This window comes from Ailuropoda melanoleuca, chromosome 3 (genome assembly GCF_002007445.2).
Source record: "Ailuropoda melanoleuca isolate Jingjing chromosome 3, ASM200744v2, whole genome shotgun sequence".
Classification (NCBI taxonomy): domain Eukaryota; kingdom Metazoa; phylum Chordata; class Mammalia; order Carnivora; family Ursidae; genus Ailuropoda; species Ailuropoda melanoleuca.
Genome location: NC_048220.1, coordinates 107,404,172 through 107,431,432, shown reverse-complemented (window position 1 = coordinate 107,431,432; position 27,261 = coordinate 107,404,172). Strand labels below are relative to the sequence as shown.

Here is a 27,261-nt window from a genome sequence, read left to right as displayed (position 1 = left end):
TTAAGAACGCTTGGTTGGGAGGAGATGATATGCACCAGTAGCAGGGGTTCCGTGTCCTCTGCATATGCTGCGGTGTGCCATTACCTCCTAAGTGTGGCTGTCACAATGACAGCACAAGACTCCACTGCATTCTCTACAGACCAGAGAAGACTAGTACATCGCCTTCCACCCTGCTCACGGTAACTTAACACAGCCTGGGAGACAGCCGGCAGTACAAGACACCTGCACTCCCTTGAAGAGCTAAGATCTACTACAGGAGGTGAGCAAAGTCCACCTCACCTGATTTATAAGTTCCAGAAATGTTTGGCTCAGTTACCACTATATCCCCAATGCTTTGTACAATGCTAGATAGAGGGGATGCTCACAGAATGGGTTGAATAAATAATAAACCCTTAGTCACTACCATTTAAAATAAATTCCATTACAATGTGGGACCAAGTTTTTGCGATGTAAAGGTCATAGTTAGTAGAGGGGTGGAAAGGTTTTCTCCAATAAGTGTCCTTTAAGGTGGACGCCAGAGCCTCGGTAAGGATGGTAGAGGAGAACGTGTAATCCATGTACTGTAAACAGTATGGACAAAGGCCAGAAGACAGAAATCCTGTTATGTAAAATAAATCCATAAATCTATATCCACATAGCCACATAGCCATATAAACATAAAAAGACTGCAAGTTAGGTGGACCACAAAGTGTTTGTAAGGAAGTAGAAAAAAATACGTCTAAAAAGGCCAGCTGAAGGGCAGTGGTTCTCAAACTGTAGCACGCACCAGAACCACCTGGAGGGTTTGCTCAAACACAGGCCACTGGAAGACCTGGAATGGGGCCCAAGAATTCACATTTCTGATATGTTCCTGGGTGATGCTGCTGCCGGTGGTCTGGGGACTCTGAGAACCACTGTCTCAGAGTTTTTGCATGTTATGCCAGGATGAGTCACCAAAAGATTTTTGAACTGGAAAACATCCATTGCGATCAACACTGCCATGTGCTCTGCTGAAGAAGATGAATTACAACAAATTCAAGATGAAGGATTGTGGGTTTGCAAGCGAGGTGGACAGTGTTCATGATGGAAAGCAGTTTTGTCTCATCTTTGGAATAGATTTATCTACAAGGTCTGTTGTCTAGACTCCTTTGGACAAGTCCCATTCCTCTTTAATTAGAAAACTTTTACAAAGTAGTTAAATGAATGTTCAATCCAGATGGCCAGGATTAACTAAGATGTGGCATGGGTTTTTGCAAAGAAACGTCTTATGCAAAAACATTTCAAACTATTGCTTATAAAACTCCATTAAAATCCCCTTTGATAGACCAGCCACTAGCTTCCCCAACCACAGCCATGTGTAAATGTGTGATCAAATTGCTTTTAAATATCTCTGGGGACACAATTTACTTTGACAACTCTTAGAAGACAGTCATGTATTTTAAGCTCCATGCTAATCTCTTCCCCACTCGTCCTGCAATTAAGGAAAATTCTTCCTCCTCACTTCCTGCCATCCAACCACAGGGAAAGCAGAAGGAGCAAGGAGAGTAACTTGGAACCTTAGATTCTCAGAATTAGAGGAGATTTTAGTAGTCAACTTTATGTCTTGATCTGGGTATCAGGTCTCCCTGCCTTCACCATTCATCAGCTCTGTGGTCTCAGGATTAGTTATGGGACCTCTTCATGATCCAGTTTCCTCATGTGTAACGTGGAAATCATTATGTCCACCTCCCTGATTGATGGTGAGAACCGATGAAATAATGTTTTTAAAATAGAAAGTTCGTGGCACATAAAAATTAATAAATAATAGTTATTATTTTTACCTCTATTCCTTCTGATCTTTTATGTATATATCTAAGCATATAAGTATACATATATATATTTAAGAATTCATATATGTATATATATATGAATTCAAATAGATTCAAATACATTTTGGAATCAGGGGCTCTAAATTATTTAACAAATAAAATGGAATTCACCTGGTTCAACATCTCTCCTAGTACTCAGTTATAAGAAACAAAATGGTGAGTGAGTTGGTCCCTAAAGGTGAATGGAAGCATTGAAACCATATTGGTTGCAAGCAATGAATTTGATTATGAGTAGTATCCTCTTATGGACTTAATCCAGGCCCAGTTCTCCAATCTGAAATGATTGAAGACAACATCCTAGATGATCACTGAGACCAAATGTCTAATCAAGATCAACTATAGAAAGAGAGATCGACTGCACAAGAGGAGCCATGAAGCGGTACCCAGCTGCTAAGACCCGAGTATTGCAATGCAACCGGGAAAACAAATCTTTCACCACAGATTTCCCCCCACAGTTCCTAATTCATAAAGCGCAAGCTAATGGTCTTCAGGACTTTGGACTAAGGGGACACAGAGCTCCACTGAATCAGTAAATGTATTAGTTACAAGGGCATTTTGCCTTTAGCAAGAAAATCAGTTCTAGTCCGAGCTCTTTCAGGGATATTCCTTCCAACATTTGACAGATCACTTGGTGCCTTTGGGTCTGTTTTCTTATGTGTAAAAGGGGATGAATTACACCTCAGTTTTTGTAAAAGGTTGTAATTGTACTGGATTAAAGATGGCCATGAGTTCTTTGACACTTCGCATCCACAAATGGAGAGTCCACCCCTTCCCTTGGATCTGGGCTGCCTTGTGACTACTGCAACCAAGAGTTCATGAGAAGTATTATATGCCAGGCCCAAGACTAATTTTAAGAAGGCTCTTGGTTTCTCAGAGCCATGAGCTGTCATGTAAGAAATCTAACGTGGATTAACATGAGATCGTGTATAGAGACCTGGGACCACGTGGACAAGGAGAGGGGCCCAACTGAGCCCAGCTTTCCATATGACCCCACCAAGGTGCCATGCATGGGATAAACTGCCTTGGACCCTCCAGGCTAGTCCAGTCTCCAGCTAAACACCATCAAGAGACTTAAGCCAGCCCAAATTCCTGATGCACAGAATTGTGAGATCTAATAATAACACATTGCTGTTTAAGCCATTAAGTTTTGGGGCAGATGTTATATAGATAACCACAATAAGTAAACAAGCAATATATAGTCTGGGGTAACTGTGGGGTTCACTGGCTGGATAGCAGTCCTCCCTCCAGTAGGGGGATCTAGCCACATTTTGTGGCAGAGCTCTGGAAAAAAAGATTTATCTTTCTGCTTGTAGTAACTGGTTTTGTAATATTCTGGTTCTCCTTTGAAGAGATGGAGAAGCAGCAGCAGCTTCGAGAAAAGCTAAAGGGCTTTCCTTATGCTCCCCGAGGAGCTTGGCAAGCAGCCAGTCACCTAGAGGATCAATGAAGACCTCAGCAGGGATATCCATCAGGAGCCCAGGACATGAAGGGGGGCCAAGAATGTAGCCAAGAGCAGAGGTAGAACTTGGGTTCCAGGAAGAAAAAGTTGGGGCGGGGGCAGGGAGAGATGCTTTTCCCTCAGAGATCTGAAGGGCATCCGACTGGGCCTCTGCAGGAGCCACAATCCCACGTGCAATCTGCAGATTTAATGCTTACTATGCTCCTCTCTGTTAAATATTCATCTGTACCTTTGAGATCAGAAAACTTGCAAGAAAGGGAGTATCAGCTGTCTAGAAAGGGGTCTCCTTGAGTTATTATAGACTAAAGAAAAGGGATAATCTGCCAAAACTGTCATCTAAAAACATCGTGGCAGGGCTTACTGGACACACACAAAGGTGTCCAAGGTATACGTTAGGACATGTATGAACTGACCAAGCTGCCAGCAGACACTGGATGACTGTCCCATCTACCCTTCCAGACTCAGCTCAAGGGTCCTATCACCTTGAAAGTTCTTTGTGCCCCCCTCCAAAAAAAAAAAAAAAAAAAAAAAAAAAGAAAAGAAAAGAAAAGAAAAGGAAAACACTAGGAGAGTACTCTTTCTGTCAGAGATCTGGATTGGCTCCCCATCTCCATCCTGTTTTTGCACAGTAGTTTGCATATGCCCGTGACACAGCACCTCTCCAGTTGCACCGTAATTGTCGGTTCTCTCTGCTACAACTACCACTCTTCCTGCCATACGTGCCACCCAGTCACTGAGGGCACACTATGTGGCAGGAGGTGTATTCTACATTGTATCTGATTCCTATAGCAACTCTGCAAGGGAACTCTCATTAGCTACACTTTTCCCCCTTTACTTTTCTTTTTTTGGGGGGGGAGGGGTTGGAAGGGGAAGAGGGAGAAGAGCCCAGAGCCTGGTAGGAGCCTCAATATCACGACCCTGAGATCATGATCTGAGCCAAAATCAAGAACAACCCAGGCACCCTTCATTATCCACATTTTAAATACAAGGAAACTGAACCCCAGAGAGTTCAATCCACTTGCCTAATATCATACGGCCAGGATACAGTAAAACTGGGACTTAAACCCGTATCTGCCGAAGTCCATGCTCTGGTAATGCTGGTAAATAAATGGTCCAGTTTAGATCAAAGCAACCCTATTTAAGAAGAGGAAGGAGAATATGCAGCCCGTCCAAAAGCTTTTTGAGCTTAGGACACAGGGGAAAAAATTTAAATATATTTAAATAATTTAAAGATACATATCTGATAGATAATACACAGGAATAATAGCTAAAAACCTACTGCAACAATCAAGAAATGGGACTGGGAAAAGGAGTGAAAAGGAAGAAGATGGACTGGAAAGATATTTACGAAAACACGTCTACAACTTGGCATCCCCCTGGTCATGATGGATAAGTCAAAGATGACCTCAAAGAACTGCATTTAAATGACTAAAAGATGACTAAGAGATGCGCCTTTGATGTACAAAGTAGTAGCGGGTATTAGTTTATGATGGAAATTTCCACTTTGGGCACACTGGAATTAAGAAGACAGACAGAAGCTTAAGGCAAGATGCTGAAGAGGCAGGTAGAGATGGGACCCCTGAGTCCAGCATGGGACAAGACTGCAGGAGAGATGAGAGCGTGGTGCAGGTGAAGCCACTAAATGGGTGAGCTCTCTAAAGGAAAAGGGAGAGATGCCCAGTGCTGGCAGGCTGAGGGGCTAACCTTGAAGGACTGAGTGTCATTCAACAGAAAGAAAAAAAAGCAGCTACCAGTGCCTGGGAAGGCACCCACAACAACCAGCAGAAATTTGCATTTGGAAGGGAAAACAACAATGGAAAGATACTGTGGCTAACATTTACTGAATGCTTACTATGCACCATGCACTGATTCGTGTTCTCTGCAGGCACTCAGTTATTTATTCTTCATAAACTCCCAAGAGATGGTACTATTATTAATAGAATGTTACAACTGGTAAGATAAAACCCAGAAAATTTAGGTAACTTCTCAAGATTACACAACTAATAACTGGTCAAGGAGGGATTGAATCCAGGCAGTCTAGCACTCCAGGCCTCTTCCTTAACTACTTGTTACATTGCATGTTCTAGAGGGTAGAAAAATGAACACCAAAGTCTGCCCAAGCAACCACAAGTCACATCTCAGAGCATCAGCTAAATGTGCCTGGAGCAGCTACAGAGGACCGATTAGAAGAGCACAAGGACAGGTGAGTTGAAGGCTGACTCTCAAGGAGCTTCTAGTCCAGGGTGAGAAGGACATAAACCAATGATTAAGATGAGTAATAACTAATATTTAACATTCTCTGGGCACTCAGAGGAAGAAACAACAAATCTTTGGAAGCCTGGCCAGTTGGTAGAGAAGGTGACACAACTTGTCTGAATATTGAAAGGTGAGTGTTCATCAGGAAAAGAAAAGGAATGCAAGACACAGGTAGCAACACGTGGCTATGAGGAAACATATCATACCCGGGATATGATAACAGATCACTCATGGGTGGGAGCTGAGGTAGGAAAAACCAACTGAGGACATGCTGGGAAAAGCACTGAAAGACAAGGTAAGAAATTAGTCTATAGTTTATAAGGTGTCACTGAGAAACCTCTGGGACTTTGCGCATGCTGTTTTCTGGAATCTTCTTTCCCCATGCCTTCTCTTCTTCCCCTTTACCTACTGACATCTGCATATTCCAGATCCCAGCCTCACCGTTACTTCCTCCCAGAGCTTCCCCTGCTGTGGAGGCCAAGTGCTCCTTGATTTCAATGGCCACTATTTTACCATAATTCCCTATTTACTACCTGTATGCCCCACTAGACTAAAAGCTTTGTGATTCAGAGCTTTTTCTGGTCGTTCGCCACTGCACGTCCACAGCTCTGCTCAGCTCTTAGCAATTAGTGCTCCAATACATATTTGATGAAATGAATATAAAAATAAGAGTTCACATCCTCTAGCATGGGATTCACTCAGCAAATATTACTATTATGCACAAAACATGAAGCAGGCCTCGAAGAGTATGTGAGAAGGGGAGACATAATACGTCTCCTTGCAGAAACACATTTCAATCCCATTGGGAAGACAAATGTAACTGTGTAACACAAGTTCACAATGACAGACACTTTTCACATATATGTTACAAAATTGAGTGGTGCCGCAGGGAGATCATTAAGAAGCGCAGACACGTTTATCTCTAGCGTAGGATGAAATATGCAACCTTTGAGTCAGAATCATATGTTTAACAAGTAAACCTGTTTTAAAAGAAAATCTGCGACTGAGAAATGGCTGGGAGAGTTTTTGCAGATAAAACACATCACGTTCTAGGGCTGCCAAGGGAAAGGGTGGCAATTTGGTATCAATGACGAAACCTTGCAATGCCATGGAGAATGGTATACTGAGTGAAGTGAAACATTTTAAAGGGGAGTGCATTTGGTGCCAAATACAGGACAAAGTACAGCACTGATGAGGGACAGGGGATCAAAATGGTTAAAAGTCTAAAAAGTTTGGCCTATGAAGCCAGTGGAAGGATCTAGGGATGTGTGGCCTAAAACAAGAAGAGGTAGGAATAGCAAATCTTCGTCTTGTCGTGGAGGCTCGACATAGCTATAAAGATATCTGCACGTCCCTCAGCCAGCCTAAAAGTAGCTGATGTCTGCTGTTCTTGTCTGCCCAACATCCTTCTTCCAGAGGGAACTGCTGCTCTCCTATGCCATACGCTTCTGCTAAAGCCGGCAGTCATGGCACCTCACCTCTGCCCAGCAACCACGATGGGTCATCCCTCCATGGTGACTGGTCAAGACAAAAGTGACTCAAGCAAAGGTAGACAAAGTTTTTCCACAAGAAAGAGTATCTAGGTTTCCTCTCCTGTGGACTCATGAGTTAAGGATGGCTTAAGACCCATTTTTCTAACCCCAGCCTGAGACTGACTCCAATAAGAACACAGCATAGGGACAGAAAGATCAGATATAGAGAGAGGAAGACAGAGAAATATACAGAGACAGAGAGACAGACAGACAGAAAGAGAAGGAAGAGGCAGAAGAAGAAGAAAAGGCAGAGACAAGAAGGAGAGGGAGACAGAGACCGAGGGAGAGAGCGAGCCTAGATGACATTGTTTAAAGCATGCCGAGAACCATGTCTGCAGCCAGGCTTTTTAGCTAACTGAAACAACCAATTTATTTTCTGTCACACGCTGCTGAAAAAGATCTTGCTAATACATCATCTGAGAAGCAAGTTGGTCAAAACACTACGTTCAGGAAATTCATTGGGATATATACAGGGAAAGCCCTTTTCCAAGGCTTATTTTGAACATATATCCGTTTGTGTAAACTAAAAATACATTCACTGAAGTTTGCTTCTTGCACATAGAGTGACCGGAACTGGCAGGGAGTTACTATTTCCGGAGGCCACCTCTAAGGTTTGCAGCTGTGGAGGGGCAAAGGGGAATGAAGACCTTTTTAGGTTCTACTTGTAAACTGATGGCATTTTTTTTTTTTTACAATGCTCAGGTATTACTGTCATGCTTGTTAAAAACTGTGATGATTAGAGGAGAGGCTGCTGCAGTGGGTCAGGTGGAAGGTCATGACCTGGGGCTGGACCAAGGAAGATGGATGGGAGGGTCAGGGGGAGCAAGAGTGTGCTGACCCTAGGAGATGGTGAGGGCTCCCACCGGGGGCGAATCCAGGGCATCCTGTGAGAAAGCAGAGGGGACATGGCCAGAAAGATGTCTGTGCTCTCTGCCTTGCTCAGCCCTCAGATGGAACTCGTAGGCTAATGTCAGAATGTTCTCAGTGACTTGAGAATGTGCTGGTCTAAGGAGCACTTTCAGCTGAAGGCTGTCATGGATATTCCTACGTTCAAGAAGTGTCAACATCTAGGGGCGCCTGGGTGGCACAGCAGTTAAGCGTCTACCTTCGGCTCAGGGCGTGATTCCGCCGTTATGGGATCGAGCCCCACATCTGGCTCCTCCGCTATGAGCCTGCTTCTTCCTCTCCCGCTCCCCCTGCTTGTGTTCCTTCTCTCGCTGGCTGTCTCTATCTCTGTCAAATAAATAAATAAAATCTTAAAAAAAAAAAAAAGAAGGGTCAACATCTAGCCAAGGGAAAACTGAAGTTTAAAACTTATATTTTAGAAGTTAGCAAGAGTGATGTCTCCCAACCCCAATCCAACTGATTATCCAGCCTTGCCAGGACCACTCCCAACTACCCCCACATATGACGGTTTGGTGCAATTTCATTCACAATCAATCTTTCTCTCTCTTTCTGTCTCTGCCTATCTCACACTCACTCATGTATGCCTAGATACAAACATCTCTATATTTATATTACAAAAGTGGAATTATTCTGAACATTAAAATCTGACACTTGTTCTTCTGTTTTTTTCCAAATAACACACCACTTAGATATCTTTCTAGGACGATGCACGTAACTATTTCTCATGGTTTTTAGTGGCTGGATTAAAGCAGTACTCTGTGACAAGATACTTGGTTGGTTTTCATTCACCACGGAACCTTAGATTCAAAATAATCAACTGTACTATAATGCTTTTAATGCAGTTTTCGGTCTCCCATGACCCATACTATGTGATGCATGCAGTTTAATTATGCTTTGGAAATGATTTTTAACAAGGCATTAAGCTTTCATTAATAGGATTCAATTCTCAAAGTGCCAGGAAGCACAGTGGATGGAGCATGCAGTTGGGGAAAAGCGTTTTATAATATTAATGGAGTCCTACATCTTGCTTTGATCCAAAGGTCTGCCATCCGGGCGGAATTAAGAATCTCAGTGAGTGCTCTTGCCTGGGGAGCACTACCCTAGATCAGTTGTCCCCACAGACTCATGGTAGCTCCTGAGAGGAAGACAAAACATCTTGTCAGGAATCACACGATGAGCCATGGCAGCTCACGTCACTGACACACTCGCTCTGTGCTCTGGCCCAGCCCAGCCCCACTGTCAGGCGGGGAGGGACACAACAAAGCAGAAGCCAGATGATAAATAAAAGCACACTCTTCCAGGCTAAGGTGCTGTGTTGTCATGTTCAGGGTGGACCTTCCATCCCAATGAAAATATCACCGTAGGGACCCGAGACGCTAGGGACAACTGGCAAATTTCCCAGGCTCCCTGAGGAAAGCAAACCAAATGAAACCATCTGACTCCATCTTATTTATGGTATCGGAGGTTTTGATGTCCACTATCAGAGAAGGAAATGGAACTAGTGGTGGCACAGAAAGAGAATTTTTGAGAGAATTCCCTCAAAAAGGGAGTGTACTGAACACTCCATTTGTTGCACAGTGTTTACCAAATACCTAAATCAGTATTTATGTAATTACTGGTTAATTGTTAATTTCCCCATTAAAAAGGTAAATTCCATGAGGGTGGGACCCTGTCCTTATTCATGTCTTTGCACTTTCTCCCATCAGGAGAGATATTCCACACACGAGTGGGATATAAGAAACAAAACAAACGAACAAACAAACAAAAGAGGCAAAAAAAACCCAGACTCTTAAATACAGAGAACAAACATGGAGTTGCCAGAGGGGAAGGGGGGGGATGGGTGAAATAGGTAAAGAAGAATAAGAAGTACAAACTTCCAGTTACAAAATGAACAAATCACAGAGATGGAAAGTACGGCATAGGGAATAGAGTCAATAAAATTGTAATAACGTTGTACGGTGACAGATGGTCCCTACACTTATCGCGGCAAGCATTAAGTAATATATAGAATTGTCGAAGCACTGTGTGTACACCTGAAAGTAATATAACGCGGCATGTTAATTATACTTTAATAAAAAGACTATAAACGGGAAAAAAAGAATCGATTTAAATCACAATTGTACTAAATTTTACAAAGCAGAATTGGTTTGATGGGGTCAGAGACAGCTTCTGGAAAGAGGAAAGGATTGTGCTAAAATCTGAAAGACAAGCAGGAGAAGAGGGGGCGAAAGAGCTTTCCAGGCAGAGGGAGGAGCTAAGGTCCTGGGATGGCTGAGCACAGAGCACTGGAGAGAGAAAGAAGGCCACGACATCTTGCAGCCCAGGGAGTGAGGCTGGCGAAGGGCATCAAGTGAGGCTGGGGACACAGACAGGAGACAGATGGCACAACCACCCTACAGGCCAAGGAATCTGGTCCTGTCCTCAGTACGATGGACAGGACCAGTACGATGACAGCCATTGAAGGGTTTCAGGCAAAGGAGCAAGATCAGAGTTGCATGGTTGGCTCTGGCAATGGGACCTTGTAAGGGGCGAGCAGATTGGAGGAGGATAAAGTAGATGTGGGGAGAAAAACTAGGAGGTTGCAGAGGTGGCTTATGCAAGAGATGACATTAGTTTGGACCAGGATAATAAAGATGGAGAGTTGGATCTGTTTAGGAAGGAAAATCAGTAGGACTTACTGTTTAAATGCAGAGGATAAGGAAAGAGCACAGTAAGAATAACTACCTGATTTCTGCATAATGCATCTGCTAGAGAAACTACTCACTGAGGAGGTCCAAGTTCCATAAGAAGGATCATGAGGTGCATGGATAGTCGTGGAAAACTGAAATTAACATCCACTAGCACTGGCGTACGGTGCCTAAACTGGACCAATGCTATGCCTTCGATGGACTATCTAACTTAATCCTAACTGCAATCCTATAAAATAGATGCTATTGCCCCCATTTTTAGAGATGAGAAACCTGAGCTCAGAAAAGCTTAGTAACTTACCACCAATCTCAGAGCTAAATATTGGCAGAGCTGGGATTTGAACCCAAATCTCTTCCGTTCTAAAGCAGATGGTTCCTAAGACCAGCCCATCCTGCTTCGTGACAGCTCCCACCTACTCCGGGCAAATGTCACAATTTCAAAAGAACCTGAGAGTTAATCTGGAACTCTGAAGCCAAATCCCCCTAGGGAACCCTCAGTCCTTCCTCCAGGACTGCTCAGAGTAAATTTTCCACATCAGGAAGACGATTCTACACGTCCTCCCATTCTTCACTCCCTATTCAGCTCATTTTCTTCCCCTTGTTATTGCTCGAAACTGAAGGTTACCTCCAGTTGCCATGACCCCCTCAGCTTTGTCTTCTCCAAGTTCCTATAATACTTTCAGTCTTGGCACTCATTTTTGGCAATAATCACATGCAGGCTACCCTGCAAGATTTCCGTGCATTTTCTACTCCCTGACATTTGATTTCTTCTCATGCGAACTTTCATTCAGTACATAATGACTGTGTTCAAGTCTTTCATGCACTGAAGTCAGATTGCTGTAAATAAGCTAATAAACACACATTTCAAACTATGACATGCTATGGGTCTGGCTGCCAACCAACAGCTCAGTTTTACCCGTCACTATCTTTCACTATAAAGTCTCATTCTACGTGCATTTCACTTCAGCACATTCAACTACGTGTTCTTGGTAGAACAAGAGAAAGAATGAGCACAATATAAACAGAGCTGGCCATTACGCCTGCTGTTCCAATCAGTAAGCCCCTGTCCCATGGGACAGATGAATCCGCTGTTCCTGTAGCTGGTTTCAAGCCCTCAGGACCTCCCCCAGTGTGAGTAATTCTCCGGACAGACTCTGATTTTCATGTTTAAAGACACATATTTTAGAAACAACACAATCTCTAATTTTAGTCAACTGCTTTTCCTATCCCACAATTAAAGAAACAGTGACCTGTCCCTAGACCGGGGGGAAAAACTGGGTCTACTGGACTCTTCCAGAGACAGGAAAAGTTTGTCTCTGCTCATTCTGATAACATGTGACTTGCACACCGCACTTTCTTTTGGGAAGCACCCCCTAAGATATGAATACCGTGATGGTGGCCTATGATCCTATAATCATAGGACCTTTAATTGCATTCTGCTTTTACTACTGAATACAAACGAGCAGGAATTGGAAAATAAAAAGTCCTAATACAACTGATAAATGTACATCTCAAAAAAATAAGGCGAAGATGGAAATCATTAGGTCTTCTGAAGTGAAATGTGAAGAAAAAGAACAAAATTCTGCAAAAGAATTACCCCGCATCCCTCAGACAAGCAATTACTGGGGATTTTATAATTAACTTTCTGGAGAAGATTCTCCAAGTTGCATGCACATAAAATCATGATACGGACACATTATTCGGGAGGAGGTCATGTGTAAACATCAGACTATCATTCTGAACCAGCCCTTCTACCTACGGGACAGGTGTATTAATTCTTACTCCCTCAGAGTTTTGATCATGCCGTCGGTATAAAATCTAGAGCTCTACAGTAGATCTGATTGCCGCTACCTGTCATGGTCTAGACTGTGAGCTCCCAGCAGGCAGGTTCTAAGCCTTACAAGCCTCTGTGTCTACAGGACCTCAGAGAGGGCCTTGCTAAAAAAGAGCCCTCTGCAGAGACTGGAAAGTGGGGGAACCAGTGAGTAACCAGATCTATCCCTCTGAGATTCACCGCTTCTAATGAACTAGGGAAGAAAGAGAGGCGTGGCCCAATAGCCATCAGGTCCTTGTCCCCAGCATGGAGTTCCACGATGCACATTTCTCTGTCCTTACCTATCCAGAGAAATGCAGCACAGGTGAAAAATCGATGCCGTCGTGAGCAGGACGTCTAGAGATGTCCGGACGAGGCAAAACATCTCCCCATAAATCCAGATGTCTTGAACCAGCTCGATGGCACCAAAGGGCATCACCAGCACCGAAACCAGCAGATCCACAAAGGCGAGAGATACAATGAAATAATTGGTTTTTATCTTCCTGTGAGTGAAAACATAGAAGGGAGAAGGCAGGGGGAGGGACAAAGGAAAAGGGGAGAGAAAGGAGCAGGAGAGAAAAAAGGAGGAGAGGGAAACAAAGAAAGAAGGGAGAGAGACAAAGGAAAGAAAAGTCAAGTGCGCAATGCATTCTGTGAGATTCCCTTTCCCTTCTGTCACACGGCAGTGTGCATGGTCCAGCCATGCCTGACTTCACCAGACCCCCTGGCACCCTAATCCTTCCCATCTTGGGAATCTCTGACCCTGACATACCCTTTTGATTTGGAACCCCTCCTGGGGACCTAACGAGGAGGAGGCTGCTGTCTCTCCCCACCTGCCCTTCCCTTCAGGCCTTGGTTTATTCTCAGGGGACCCTCCCCAGGGGCCTTCCTCACAAATAGTGTCAAATTCTGCTGTTTCCTCTCTGAGACTGACTACTGTGTGCCTCACATTTGTGACACTGGTCAGAATTGTGCTTTCACAGTTTCTTTGCATCATCCCTGGATTCTTGCACGCCTTGCTTAGAGAGGAAGGCCACAGATCAGGCTGCACTGAATCTTTTATGCCCCTTTATGGCCTGGTGGCTCTTGATCCAGGCTGAACCCTCGAATCACCTGGTGGATTTTTATAAATATTAATGCCCATGTCTCTCCCCAGATCAATGAGTTCAGAGACTTTGGGTGATTAACCCACCTACCCACCCCCCAGGGTTTCAGATAAAATAGAGGACTCCTAGTTAAATTTCAATTTCAAATAAACAACGAATAACTATTTAGCCTAAGTATGTTCCAAATACTACATGGGACATACTTATACTACACATTAGCAATTTTCAAAAGATCTTCAGGTGATTTTAACCACAGCTGGGTTGAGACTCATTAAGTGGAAAGAGCAGAAGACACAGGTTTAAATCCTAGATCAGTCACTGGGCAACCACCCCTTCTCTGAACCACTGATTAAGAGGGGAGGTTAGATTAGATATGCCCTCAACCTATTACCAAACCCGCCCCCAAAAAACCCGAAGTTAAACACAAGAAAAAAGACGGGACAGAGATGCACGTAAGGGCTTATGTTAGTCAAAAGATCATGTGTGATCTTTTCCCTGCTCTATTTCACAACCTCATTTCCCTTTCATAATTACAAATAATAATGGAATTCATAGTTCAGACCCCAACTGTCCAGGGAGAGCCTGGAACTCTACCCCGGTTTCCTCCCGAGGTCTCCTCCTGCTACTCACCTGAGCTGCCTGTCCCTGCACACAGCCGCCATCACCAGCAGGTTCCCCAAGATGGCCGTTAGGATAACCGCTGAGAGAAACGCGAGCAGCACGGCCTTCTCCACTGACCCAAAACCCTCCTTGGAACTGGAAGACACACATGCACACAGGCAAGCGCACGCACACACACACACACACACACACACAGGATTAAAAGAAACTCTGAGACACAGGAAAGAATTAATTTTTTCCCTCATGTATCTTTAGGAAGGTAACTTCAGCATCAGCAGCTGTAGTGCACATTTATTGTGCACCCAGTGTACGCCAATGTCTGTACCTGTCACTTTACCTGTTAGCCTAGTTAACTCCCACATTAACGAGCAGGAGGCTCAGAAAGGGGAGTTAACTACCCTGAAACTGCAGTTATTCTCCATCAGAGAGCTTGTGACTCTCCTTCAGAGTCCTTACCTCAGCTTGTGCTCAGAAAAGTATTTAGTTGATTCCTGTTCTGTGCCCTCCGCAGCTAGAATGTAAGCTCCACGAGGCAGAGACCGTGTCTGTTTTACCCACTGATGCATTCAATTTCAATGCATCGCTCAAATTTGTCGGATGAAGGAAAGATGGCGTTGGATGGATGAATGACAGTAACCTGCCAGGGTGAGCTTGAACACAAGGGCCACCCTGTCTCCAGAACCCTATCCCTGCCCGTGTGGAAGCAGCTGTGTACAGGTGGGCTGTCCAAAGGAGAAGTCATGGCTCGAAGGTTGTTCTAACAAAGGTGACCTGAATTAACTCATCTCAGATTCTGTGAAGTCCATTGCAAAGACAGCGCCAATGAATATGCTCAGGGGCTCCTTTCCCTGCCCTGAATCCTATTTCTTTCGGTCGCCAACATCACAGCTCAAATCTGTGTTGTCAATTTCAGCATCTGATTTCATCCTATAAAACCTGCCTTCTCAGTGCAAACTCAGCATTTTGTTTTATTAATTTGGAAGCAAGTGTCCCATCGTTGAAAGCATAAGATCTGCAGGTTATTAAGAAGCTAAAAGAAAAAGTCTTATTTTTAATACAGTAATAATAAAATTTTCTTTTTTAATGAAGTTTCAAAGGATCTCGAAACTCTCAGACTCAAACCCTACATTACAATATGGAGAAACTGAGGCCCAGAAAGGAGAACTAAATGGTCAAAGTATATTAGTGTCTGGTCTGGGAGAAGCTGCTTGTCCTGTGAGCCCACCACTGGAAACACAGGTTCGCAAGAAGCAAGAAACAGCAGACTTTACTGAGCTACTCAACTGAATACCAAGATGGCTGCTGGCCCCAAATAGCAGCAGCCCACCATGTTCTAGCTCTGGCCTCATCCAAAATTTTTTCCACTGGGCATGGAAGACAAGGTGCCAATTGGAATAAGGAACCAGTATCACAGTGGTTGGAAAACCAGCAAGTTCCTCCACTCTGCTGACAAGCGTTTTGATTGATTGATTGATTGATTGATTGATTGATTGAAGTCGTTATGGCTAAGGGTTCATGAAAAGAAATTCAACTTACGTTCATCCAAATCACTCTTCCACACCTAAATTTCAACTACCAACATGTTACAAATATTGGACGGGGAAGATTTAATTCAGGAGGAAAAGGCTTCAACAGGGTGATACGGCTATCCCGAACTAATCTGATCCTGGGCTGTGTGAATGCAGGTAAAGTGTCTAACAAAGGAGGTGACAGTGGTTTTTCTCCTTGTCCTTCTCAGAGGCTCTGACTGAGAGCCCTTCTGAAACATGCCTGCCCCCTGCTCAAAGCCTCTGTACTTGCTGGGCCTTACTCCCGGAATGCTGCTTTAGTGGCGGGCTTCTTCTTGTCATTCAGGTCTCAGATTAAAGTTAATCCCCATTTTACATGCCACGGCCAACAAAACATTTTGCATTTTTTTTTATAGCACTTGTTATCTGAAATGACTTCTGTTGTTGATTATTGTCTGTGTCCCACTCCCACAGAATGACTTTGGTTCTCTTTTTCACTGCAATTTCCAGTTCCTGGCACAGGGTCTCATCTGCACTATGTGTGTACAGGTATGTGTAGTACATGGGAAGCACTCGATTATTTTCTAATTTAGTGAAAGAAAGACAATGTATTCATAACGGTGAGGTTTATTCTTCAATGTCTTTGAAGACTGGCTGAAGGTACAAAGAAGATTTTACCTAGAGAAGACCCACAGATAAGACAACAGCTATTTTTAACTCTCTGAAGCACTGTCATTTGAAATAAGAGTAGATCTGTGCATTCATTCACTCAACACTATTTTCTGAGGACCTACTCTGCATTAGGCATTGTTGTATGTCTTCCAGAAGCAGAGATAAGCGAAACAGAGAACAGACAATGAATAGATAAATGAGAAACTACGTAAAGTATCAGCTGGCAATATACACTATGGTAAAAAAATCTAGGAGGGAGAGGAGGACAAGATTGCCAGAGAAGGAAGAAGGGCTGGCTATTTAATAGGAGTTGTCAGAGAAGGCACTGTGATACGGTTGTCGCAACTGATGCCCTCCAAGCCGCAGAACTAAGTGGGGCCAGTGGTCAGGCTGGAAGCAGTGGTTCCTAACTTTGGTTACTTATTAAGACAAATACCATATGATTTCATTCACATGTGGAATTTAAGAAACAAAACATAGAAGAAGGGAAGGAAAAAGAAAATAAGATAAAAATTGAGAGGGAGGCAAACCAGAAGAGACTCTTATGAGGGTTGCTGGAGGGGAGGTGGGTGGGGGATGGGGTCACTGGGTGATGGGCATTAAGGAGGACACTTGATGTAATGAGCACTGGGTGTTATGTGAAACCAATGAATTGCTAAATTCTACCCCTGAAACTAATGATACACTATATATTAACTAAATGAAATTCAAATAAAAATTTTTTAAAAAGCACCTAAGGAGATTTCACAAATGCTGATGTATGGGTTCCAATCTCAAAGACACTGATTAAATTGGTCTGGGTTTTGCAGCCTAAATATTGGAATTTTTAAAATCTTTCAATAGATTCTGATCTGCAACCGAGGTTGAAAATCACTGCTAGAGAAAGGTAAGATTTAGTAACAGATAGTAAGAACTTTCTAACAACTAAAAATGGTCCGCAACAGCTTCCTGGCATTGTTTTGAACTCCCCGGCTTGGGAGATGGAAATGTTTAAGAATACCTAGATGTCAATAAGCTACCCGTTAAGATGGCTATTATAAAAATAAAACAAAACTGAGAAATAACGAGTCTCGAAAACTATGTGGACAAAGTGGAACCCTTGTGCATTCTGCTGGAAATGTAAAATCGTGCAGCCACTGTGGAAAACCATTTCTCAGAAGAAACCTTCTCAAAAGTGTCTCGAAAGACTAACCACAGAATGACCAGATGATCCAGGAATTCCAGTCCTGGCATATACCCCAAAGAACTGAAAGCAGGGGCTTAAATAAATACTTGTAGGAGAAAAAACCAGATTCAGGAGATGTGGTGAACACTTCTGGCACCAGAGAATGTATATTTCAAATCAAAAGGGTATGTCAGGGTCAGAGATTCCCAAGTTCTGTGTTATGGTTCATTTGTGGCCGCCAATTAGGAGCTAGAAATAGCTAGACATTAAACTGTGAGTGACAAGCAAAATTTAAATCATGGAAGGAGCTTTTCTAATTAAACAGAACTGTCCACTGAACTAAATGTAAGTCCAGGAATGATAATTAAAATAAATCAGGAACCACTTCAGCAAAATCCACGTTAGTCCTTGGCTTACCTTTGACAGCCCCCAACCACTCCGTGAACCGTGACCAGCAGTCCTCATCTGGCCAAAGAGCTGTCCACTCCCCGAAATTCATCTTTGACAATTATTCTTATGAGAAATTTTCCTTTCTCTTCTTTTTTTAATATTTATTTATTTTAGAGGTGGGAGGGGCGGAGGAGCAGAGGGAGAAGACGAGAGGGAATCTCACGTAGACTCTGTGCTAAGCAAGGAGCTCAACATTGGGCTTGATCTCATGACCTTGAGATCATGACCTGAGCTGAAACCAAGAGTCAGACACTTAACCAGCTATGCCATTCGGGGACCCCTCGCTTTCTCTTCTTTTTTGCTTTTTTCAGTGATCTCTTGATCTATTAATAAAGAAACACCACAAACTTGTTGGTTCTGTATGCCATTTTCTCTGCTCTTAATAGAAGAAATCGTATGACAATAATTCTGGTTAAATTTCCACGTAGGTTAGTTAGTGTATGTGAAAATGGATTATAAATGACAAAGTATAACATAAATAAGTCATCATTGTTATTAATATCAGAAGCCCATATGGGGACAATAGCTAAGGAAGTTTTAGGTTTGTTACATCATCCAGAACAATTGGTTTCAAGGTCACATACACACAGAATACACTTTCTTAGGAGTCAAGAATACTCTTCTCTTTTTTTGCCCTGGACATGTTAATAACAGCTATGTGACTTCAAATAAGTCACTAGCCTTCTCTGAGCCTTAGTTTCTTCATGGATCAATTGAGAAAGATTAAATCTCTCATTTATCAAATATGTACTGATTTCCAACCATATGCCAAGCATTATGTAAGCACTGGGATACAAGAGCAAAGAAGGTGACCAAGACCCTGCCTTCACGGAGTTCACGCTATTAACGGACAAAGGCAATAAGCAAGTGCAAGCTAAAGATCAGTCCTCCACGGTGACACTCTCAGACTTTAATGTTCACGTGAATCTACTGGGGGTCTTGTGAAAATACAGATTCTGATTCTTTTGGCCTGAGGTGGGAGCTGGGGTTCTGCATTTCTCACAAGCACCAAACTCACGAAGAACATCACGGGTGCCCACGCTGCTGGTTCATGAATCACACTGGGGGCAGTAAAACTACTAAGGGCACTGACAAGAGAGTGGATAGAGAGCAACTAACTGAGCTGGAGGGAAACTCTAGGTAATCAGGGAACATGGGAAGTGACGTAGAGCTGAATTCTGATACATGCGGAGAATCCATGAGTTAGAGGAGCGGAGAAGACCAAGAGCAAAGGACCTAAGACAGGAAAGACATTTTGTATTCACTTGTAGGAAGGGAATGAGCAAGAAATAAAGAAACTGGGTAAGCGCTGAAAAGTAGCCAGGAGCCAAATTCCTTGGCTTTGTATGCACTGCTGAGAAGTTTATCTTCTATCAGACAATGAAAGAGAATGCAATGAAGTGATTTAAGCAGAAAAGTGGCCCTGGGGATGCACATGGGAGAGATGAAAGTCAGCCTGTCAGGGGCCCTTGCCCTGAGGACAGTGGCTTCGAGTAGGGTTGTGACCGTGTGGAATAAAGCCACATTTGAGAAGTCAAGGGATAGGTAAAAACAATAGATCCGTGGATAGAGAAGAAGAAGAAATGGAAGCTCCATTTCTGAATTGCTTATCTGGATAATGAGATAGAAATTTCATGAGATGGGAAAAACAGGTTGTGGGAGATACCTGTAGACATTTACATGAAGAGGGGCCTGGCTGGCTCAGCTGTAAGAGCACACAACTCCATCTCAGAGGTCATGGGTTCAAGCTCCACACTGGGTGTACTAGAAATTACTAAAAAAAATTTTTTTTAATACATTCAGGTGAAGATGTCAAGGACGCAATTGGATATGTGTGTCTGGAGTTCAGAAGGGATGGTTGGGAAGGAGATACACTTGGGAATTCCAGCGTTCTATGTGATTTAGATCCCTGAGGGAGTGATGCAATCGCCCAAGAAGAGGGCCAGGGCTTCATGAACTCTAATACCAAGCCATGCAAGACGGAAGAAGGAGCCAGCAGACTAGAATGAGAAAAAATGCCTGGGGCTATCTGAGGAACCTCAGGTGAGTACAGTACTGTGGAAGCCAAGAGTGAAGGAAATGTCAAGTGGGGGGAGAAAAAAGCATCCCTTGATAGCTCCCCAGAAATACCCCGGGACCACTTCTGGGAATGAAGAGAGACAAAGAGGTAGGACAACTAGAGTAGCTCTTCTTTTTCTTTTTATGTATTGAATCGTGCAATAAAATTATGTCTGATCAGCGGGCTCCAGCCCTGGGCCAATGATCTTTGGAGAATGTGCCTCGTCTCCCACTCCCAGTAAGTCCCAGTCACATGGGAAACATCTTTCTTGAGAATACACACAGCACATCCACACGGGATCCCAGGCAGTTCAAAACACTCCCTATATAAAGCTTCCTTCATGTATCCTGTTCACCCCTGCACGGCCCTCTGAAAGAACTGCAGGTAAATTAGAGAAGACAGTAGTTCTTTTCTTGCCATCAACATTTATTAACCTTAAAGGTAAGGTCCCTGGTGTTGTCAGTAAAGATAAAAGATTTTACCAAAGTATTGGTCAACGGTCTTGACCTTGGTATTGACCAAGGGGGCCTTAACTATCTGCTCAGCTTGACTAGATTTTAGACAGACTTCCCCCTACTCTAGGTTCTGGCCTCCCTTTTCTTAGAGTATTTGTTTTATTTTTAAAAAATTGAAATACAGTTGACATACAATATTATATTAGTCTTAGGTGTACCACATAGTGATTCAAAATTTATGTACATTATGCAATGCTCACCACCATAGGTGTTGTTCTAATCTGTTACCATACAAAATGACTGCAATATTATTGGCTATATGCCTTATGCTGCACTTTACATCCCTGTGACATTTATTTTTTAGCTGGAAGTTTGTACCTCTTAATCCTCTTCACTTATTTCACGCACTCCCCCTACCCCTGCTCTGGCAATCTCCAGTTTGTTCTCTGTACTTATGAATCTGCCTCTGATTTGGCTTTTTTGTTCATTTATTTTGTATTTCAGATTCCACATACAAATGAGATCATACGATATTTGTCTTTCTCTGTCTGACTTATTTCACTTAGCATAATACCCTCTAGGTCCATCCATGTTGTCACAAATGGCAATATTTCATTCTTTTTTATGGCCGAATAATACCCCGTGGCATATATATGCCACATCTTCTTTACCCGTTCACCTATCCGGGGACATGGGTTGCTTCCATATCTGGGCTATTGTAAACAATGTTGCAATAAACATAGAGGTACATGTATTTTTTCAAATTAGTGTGTTCATTTTCTTTGGGTAAATACCCAGAAGTGAAATTACTGGATCTTATGGCATTTCTATTTGTAATTTTTTGAGGATCCGCCATACTGTTTTGCATAGTGGCCGCACTAGTTTACGTTCCCACCCACGGGGCTCCAGGGTTCCCTTCTCTCTACAAGCGCTTGTTAGTTCTTGCCTTTTTGATGCTAGCCATTCTGACAGGTGTGATCTTAGAACGTTTACTTTAGAGAACTTGTAACTGTAAGTTCTTTCTCTGGCCCTTCGGGATAGAAATATTTTTAAAAGCCTTCTTCCAGTTTTCCAAGATAGAACTGTCTTTCTTACGGACCTAGCAGCCATCCCTCTGAAATGTTATCATTAAGGAAGACAGAACCTCTACCTACCAGTTTCTGTGGGAGGGTAGGAGCCTGACTTCCATGGACACATTGCTCCAAATTGTAAAACTACCTCCTGTTTCCTTCGGGTAAGGCCAAATAGCAAACACAGATGGCCTGTGAGCCCCACCCCCACTCCATTCCTGGAAACCTCTCCTGTCCTTTGTTTCACTGAAACTGAGTTCAGACTGCATTCTGCTTTCTCTCCCCAATAGCAAGAGCTTTGAAAAAGTCATCCTTATCTGTTTAATTTTGTCCAGTGCAATTTTTGCTTTGACAGTATACACCACTTTTTACGACTAATTATGTCGTGTGTGTACTGTCTTCATTACATTTATCATTTGCCATGAACAAAACCCATGACAGTTGGAGTACGTACAGGAGGCTTAAGCTCAGATAATGTTTGTGTTGGTAATATTTCTTATGTAAATTAATTTTTAAATGCCTTTTTAGGTAAAGTAGAAATAGTAGAGTCCGTGGGTATGTTAACTGTTTTCCTCTATGCCAATAACTTCAGAAATATTGTAACTATAACCTTTTTAAAGCATACATCATTTCCTGTAAATATATATGCACATGTTTTCTGGGCTTCTTGAGAGACTCATGTACAAACAATGGCCAGACCCTTTACAACAATAAAACTCCAACAGGCGAAGTCTGCCGCAACCAACCCAGAAAAGTCAGGCCTTATTCAATGATGGCCAACCTTTACGTTTTCCCACCTACCTGCTTCCAACGCAAGACCAACCACAGAAAGACAAATACGTCCCCAAACCGATTACACGAGAGGCTCCCCCTCTTGTTAGCTAACCTCTTGCTTCCCTGTGCCAACAACCTCCAGAGAACAGTTGAAGCCCTGGTGTTTTCACTATAAGCTTTCCTACTGTCATGCCTGAGACTCTGAGTGTTTGCAAACTGCAAGTGATGATGGCCGACCCCAATCGCCTGGCCTCTGCAGAATGCCCGTTCTCATTCCCGCAGTCCTCATTTATTCCCATGTTCTAGATCTGTTCTAGGTGTTCCATGTACTTGGAATCCTATTATTTGCAAATACTCTGGGGGAGTATTTCTGATTATTTGCTTTATGTTACTTTGGGGTCTTAATGTTAAGTTTTCACGTCTTCCACCTAGCTTTTTTTTTTAAGTATGTATTTTTCCCCTTAAAAAACCTTTTTTTTTTTTTACAGAAAGACAAATATGATAATTCATATAAAACTGTTTCATTATAAGAGCATCAGAGCAGTGGTGCCCCCAAATCACCAGGGAGTATCAAAGCTTGGTTAAAACACAGATTGCTGTGTCCACCCACACAATTTCTAATTCAGTACATGTGGAGTGGGGCCCCAAGTCTGCATTTCTAACAAGTTCCTGGGTGATGCTGATGCTGTGGGTCTGGGGACCACACTTTGGAGACCACTGACTAGAGCACTGAAACAGGATGCCTTCACCCCGCCCTCATTTCTCCACTGCAAGTTACTTTGTTCTGCTCCTAGGTGGGGAACTTCCTGCTTGGGAGTGGGGAAATTCTGACGATTTATTGAGCACCTATTACACGGAAAACAATGCACTAGGGAGGTTTTCGATGCTGCCTCATTCATCCTCATAATTACCATGTAATCTAGTATCACGATGTCCTTTGTCGGAAGAGACTGGTGCTCAGCGTGGTCGGCAAACTCAAGGTCCCACAGCTGTCAAGTGGTGCGCGTGGGACTTGAACTTACGCACTCTGATTGCAAGCCCAGTGCTTTTCCCACCAGATTTTAAATATGCTCATTGGAAACTGAATAAAATCCTTTAAAAAAAAAAAGCCCTGCTAAAGTTTTACTTTTTGTCTACAAACTTAGTATCCAACCTATTGATAATGACCGCTAATAGGCCTTATGAAAATATGCTGGCTATAGAAAATGGTAGGGATAAAAAAATCTTAAAGGGAAGAAGATGATGCAAAATGGAGTTTCTGCACAATTCTAAAAAAAACAAAAAAACAAAAACAAAACCTCGTTTTGATTGTTTTTGAAGACCCTACAGAGGAGGGTGGGAGGCTGGTGGTGGTGGTTGATGCACGGCTGGTGAACTGGTGAACGTCAGGTATTTTTCAAATGCAAACTTGTGGAGGAAGATTCTAGTGGCAAGCTTTTAATAGGCTCTTCGAGGTCCTCAAAGATCACACATATGGGGCATGAGAAAAACTTCAAAGCCCTAAGAGGCTCTGTCTGTAGAGAGTATAATGGGAGTTCAAAGCTGCAAGGAATACAAAGGATATCAGGATCAAAGACACTGTGTTCTGCGGCCATGCCTGAATGCAAAGCCAAGGCAGGACTGACATGACCAGGTGAGACCCATATTTGGGAAGATTCTCACTGCTGCACAGCATGTTAACTATTGGGGCTTCCATTCTTTTTGGAAATAAAATGCTAAATGACAGTGCCAGTCAATTATACCTGAGAGGTGAGTCTCACTTTAAGAAAATCCATTCTTTCAAAATTGGAACTGAGAAAACAGCTTAAGAGATTTTTTTTTCTTTACAATGTATTTTTTATCTATGTGCAAATTCAATGTAGGGTCTCTGGTCTGTTTTGCAAACACCTGTTTGCCCACAGTTGTTGAGGGTACCTAATGCCCATCAGGTCCAGAAATATGTTCCTTTGGAAGAAGACGAGTGGCATGTGTTCAGTATTTGGCTGATATTCCCCTGAAATTATTCTTGTGGTTATAAGAAATCCAGCCCAGGGAGAAAGAAAAAAAATGTGGGCCACATGAGGCCTCTCCCCTGTAGTCAATCATTTACCCCAAGGATAAGGGCTCAAGGAAAAGCGGAATTTCCCATACTCTGATAACAACCTGCTCCCCATCCCTCTGCTGGTGTGGGCCCCCTGTCACGGGGCCCAGCTGCTAATGAAGCCAGCTCTGCATATTTTGTCAGGGTTCAGACTCGCTGTTGGTAAGTATTCTGATTTCTCACCTCACTTCTGCTCTGACAGCATAAAACTTTTCCGCTCAGATGAAAGAAGAAACTGCTTGGTGTTGCTCTACTATAGGGACAGCCAAACAATGGCCAGTGGGTCAAATCCCGCCCACTGCCTGTATTTGTAAATAAAATGTCATTGGAACACGGTCACCTTTAATCACCGATGCATTTTCTATGGCTGCTTTCCACGGCAAAGGCAGAGTTGAGGAATTATGACGGAGACCATGTGGACTGCAGAAGCTTAAATGACTTATTCTGATCCTTTCTGAAATGAGTTTGATGACCCCTGTTCTTCTGGAACCCAAAATGAGTTTGGCCTAAAGAAGAATATGGCATGGAGACCCTGAGATCTATGAAAACCTATTAAAAGAAACCTATTTCACTGGGAGTCATTCATTCCTCTGGAGTTTTTCACTAAGTGGGAAGAAGCATCATTCCACTTGACCACGCCAGAAACCAGGCATCTGACTCCATTTCTCCTCCTTTACCTAAGCCACTACCTACTTTGAGTAGCTCTTAAAACTCTTCACTCCTCTCCAGTCTGCTGTCCATTCCCTGATGAACGCCCTTCTGTTATCTTTGCAGAGACTACTATAGTCGCTCATGTCCCACTGCCTACTGTGTCTCCAGTTACCCGTCTATAATTGAACTCTTCATGGCCCTCATCTGAACCCCGCTTCCCATCTCAAAAAAGCAGCCTATTTTCCCATTGCTTGGGCCACACATCTTAGAGTAATTCTTAGTAAGCCTCTTTTTCTCATATCTCACACATGTCAGCAAACCCTGGTAGCTAAGCCTTAAAAATGTCTCCTGCTTCTGACCCTTTCCCCGTTCTTTAGACTATTACCACCCTAGTTTAAACCACATCATGCCTCACTTGGGTGATGGCAAAGGCCTCCCAACTGGTGTTGCTGCTTCCACTCTTTTCTATACACAGTCCATTCTTCACCCAGTAGACAGAGTGAGCTTTGTAAAACGTTTCAGTTGGAACGTGTCACTTCCCTAACCACTGCCCTTGAGATGGCTTTCATGACACTGATGGTAATGCCCAGACCCTTACCAGGGCCTACACGACTCCACAAGGCTGGCTCTTGGCTGTTCTGCGATCTCCACCTTTACCCCATTCTCCTTTTCCATGCTGCTCCAGCTATAAAGGCCTCCTCATTATTCCCAGAAGGAGCCACACAGGCTTCCCCTTCAGGGTCTCTCATTGGGTGCTGCCTCCATCTGAATCTCTCTAACCCAAGGGATCAAAACTACTCACTCCTTCGTTCAAGTCTCTGCTCAGATTCACCTTGGAAGAGACGGCTTTCCAGACCACCAGGTTTAACACAGGACCTCTCCTCTCACTCTTCATTCCCCTTGCTTGCATGATTGATCTTCAGAGCTGTTAGCCAGTATCCCCTCCTACACACCAGAATGTCTTGAATGTAATCCCACTGAATTGGTCTGTTATGTTCACTGATGGTATTTCTAGCCCCTAAAACAGTGCCTGGCACATACAAGTACTCAAAAAGATGAAGGAATAAATGAACAATTGGATGAATACGCGAATGAATCATCTTTTAATTGGTCATCGGCCTTGACTCTCCCTCTTCCCAACCATTAGCAGCACTGAAGTTAAAATGTGTCACTTTGTTTTTTCCAGAAGGAACTAACTCATGTCCCCTATTTGTCTAAAATCTTGTAATGTCCTCGCCCATTGCAATGTTGGTAAAATACCAAATTTGACTTGATTTAAACTGGGCCCTACTTAGTGCTCCATCTCTATTTCTGACACTATCCTGTAACCAACTCTATCACAGAGCAGTGCCCAAATCCCCACTCAAGGAGGTGGGACACACTCGCTATGCCCCTTTCTGTCCCTCCCCTTCTTGCCCCAGGAAGCCCTTGCATGTCCTTTGGGGCTCAGTTAAACATCTTCCTCTCTGGGAAGCTCTGAGAGCTTCCTCTTCCTATATGTTTTACAGCCCATCTAACTACACATCATAGCTTTCAGCACACTATATTTTAATTATTCACTTAAATATACATGTCATCTCAACCATACTGTCTTACTCACTTTGGTATCTGCAGTGCCTAGCACAACAAATATATATTAAACAAATAAAAAAATGTGTAAGTTAACCTATGACTGAAAGATGCGCAAGCCCTAGCAATCAACATAAAGGTGTGTTTTGTTTTGTTTTTCTTTCCTCAACTCAGTATTCCTACTTTAAGCTGTATCTAAACAGTCTGAGTCTGAGTCAGGTGTATTGGGCCACCAATCACCTCTTTGAGTTACAACTTACATAATTGTTGATGGCGTACGCAGACTACCAATAGTTAGCTAATTTCCCTAGAGAGTACCAGAAGCCTTTCCCACATTCTCTGAAGGCTGACAATGCTTTTATTTTTATTTTTATTTTTATTTTTTTTTTTTAAAGATTTTTTATTATTTATGCGACAGAGATAGAGACAGCCAGCGAGAGAGGGAACACAAGCAGGGGGAGTGGGAGAGGAAGAAGCAGGCTCATAGCAGTGGAACCTGATGTGGGGCTCGATCCCATAACGCCAGGATCACGCCCTGAGCCGAAGGCAGACGCTTAACCGCTGTGCCACCCAGGCGCCCC

General features: G+C 43.1%; 1 protein-coding gene across 4 annotated transcripts in view; it reads right to left on the bottom strand.

Moving 5' to 3' along the window:
- The window catches only part of HTR4 (5-hydroxytryptamine receptor 4), a 148,126-nt gene that overhangs the window by 59,868 nt on the left and 60,997 nt on the right, over nucleotides 1–27,261 (bottom strand). For all 4 annotated transcript variants that reach the window (XM_034656917.1, XM_034656919.1, XM_034656916.1 and 1 more), the window contains exons 2-3: nucleotides 14,237–14,362; nucleotides 12,803–13,003 (exon numbers count right to left, since the gene is read on the bottom strand). In XM_034656917.1, coding sequence (XP_034512808.1) covers nucleotides 12,803–13,003; nucleotides 14,237–14,362 — 327 coding nt within the window. The remainder of the gene's footprint in view (nucleotides 1–12,802; nucleotides 13,004–14,236; nucleotides 14,363–27,261) is intronic.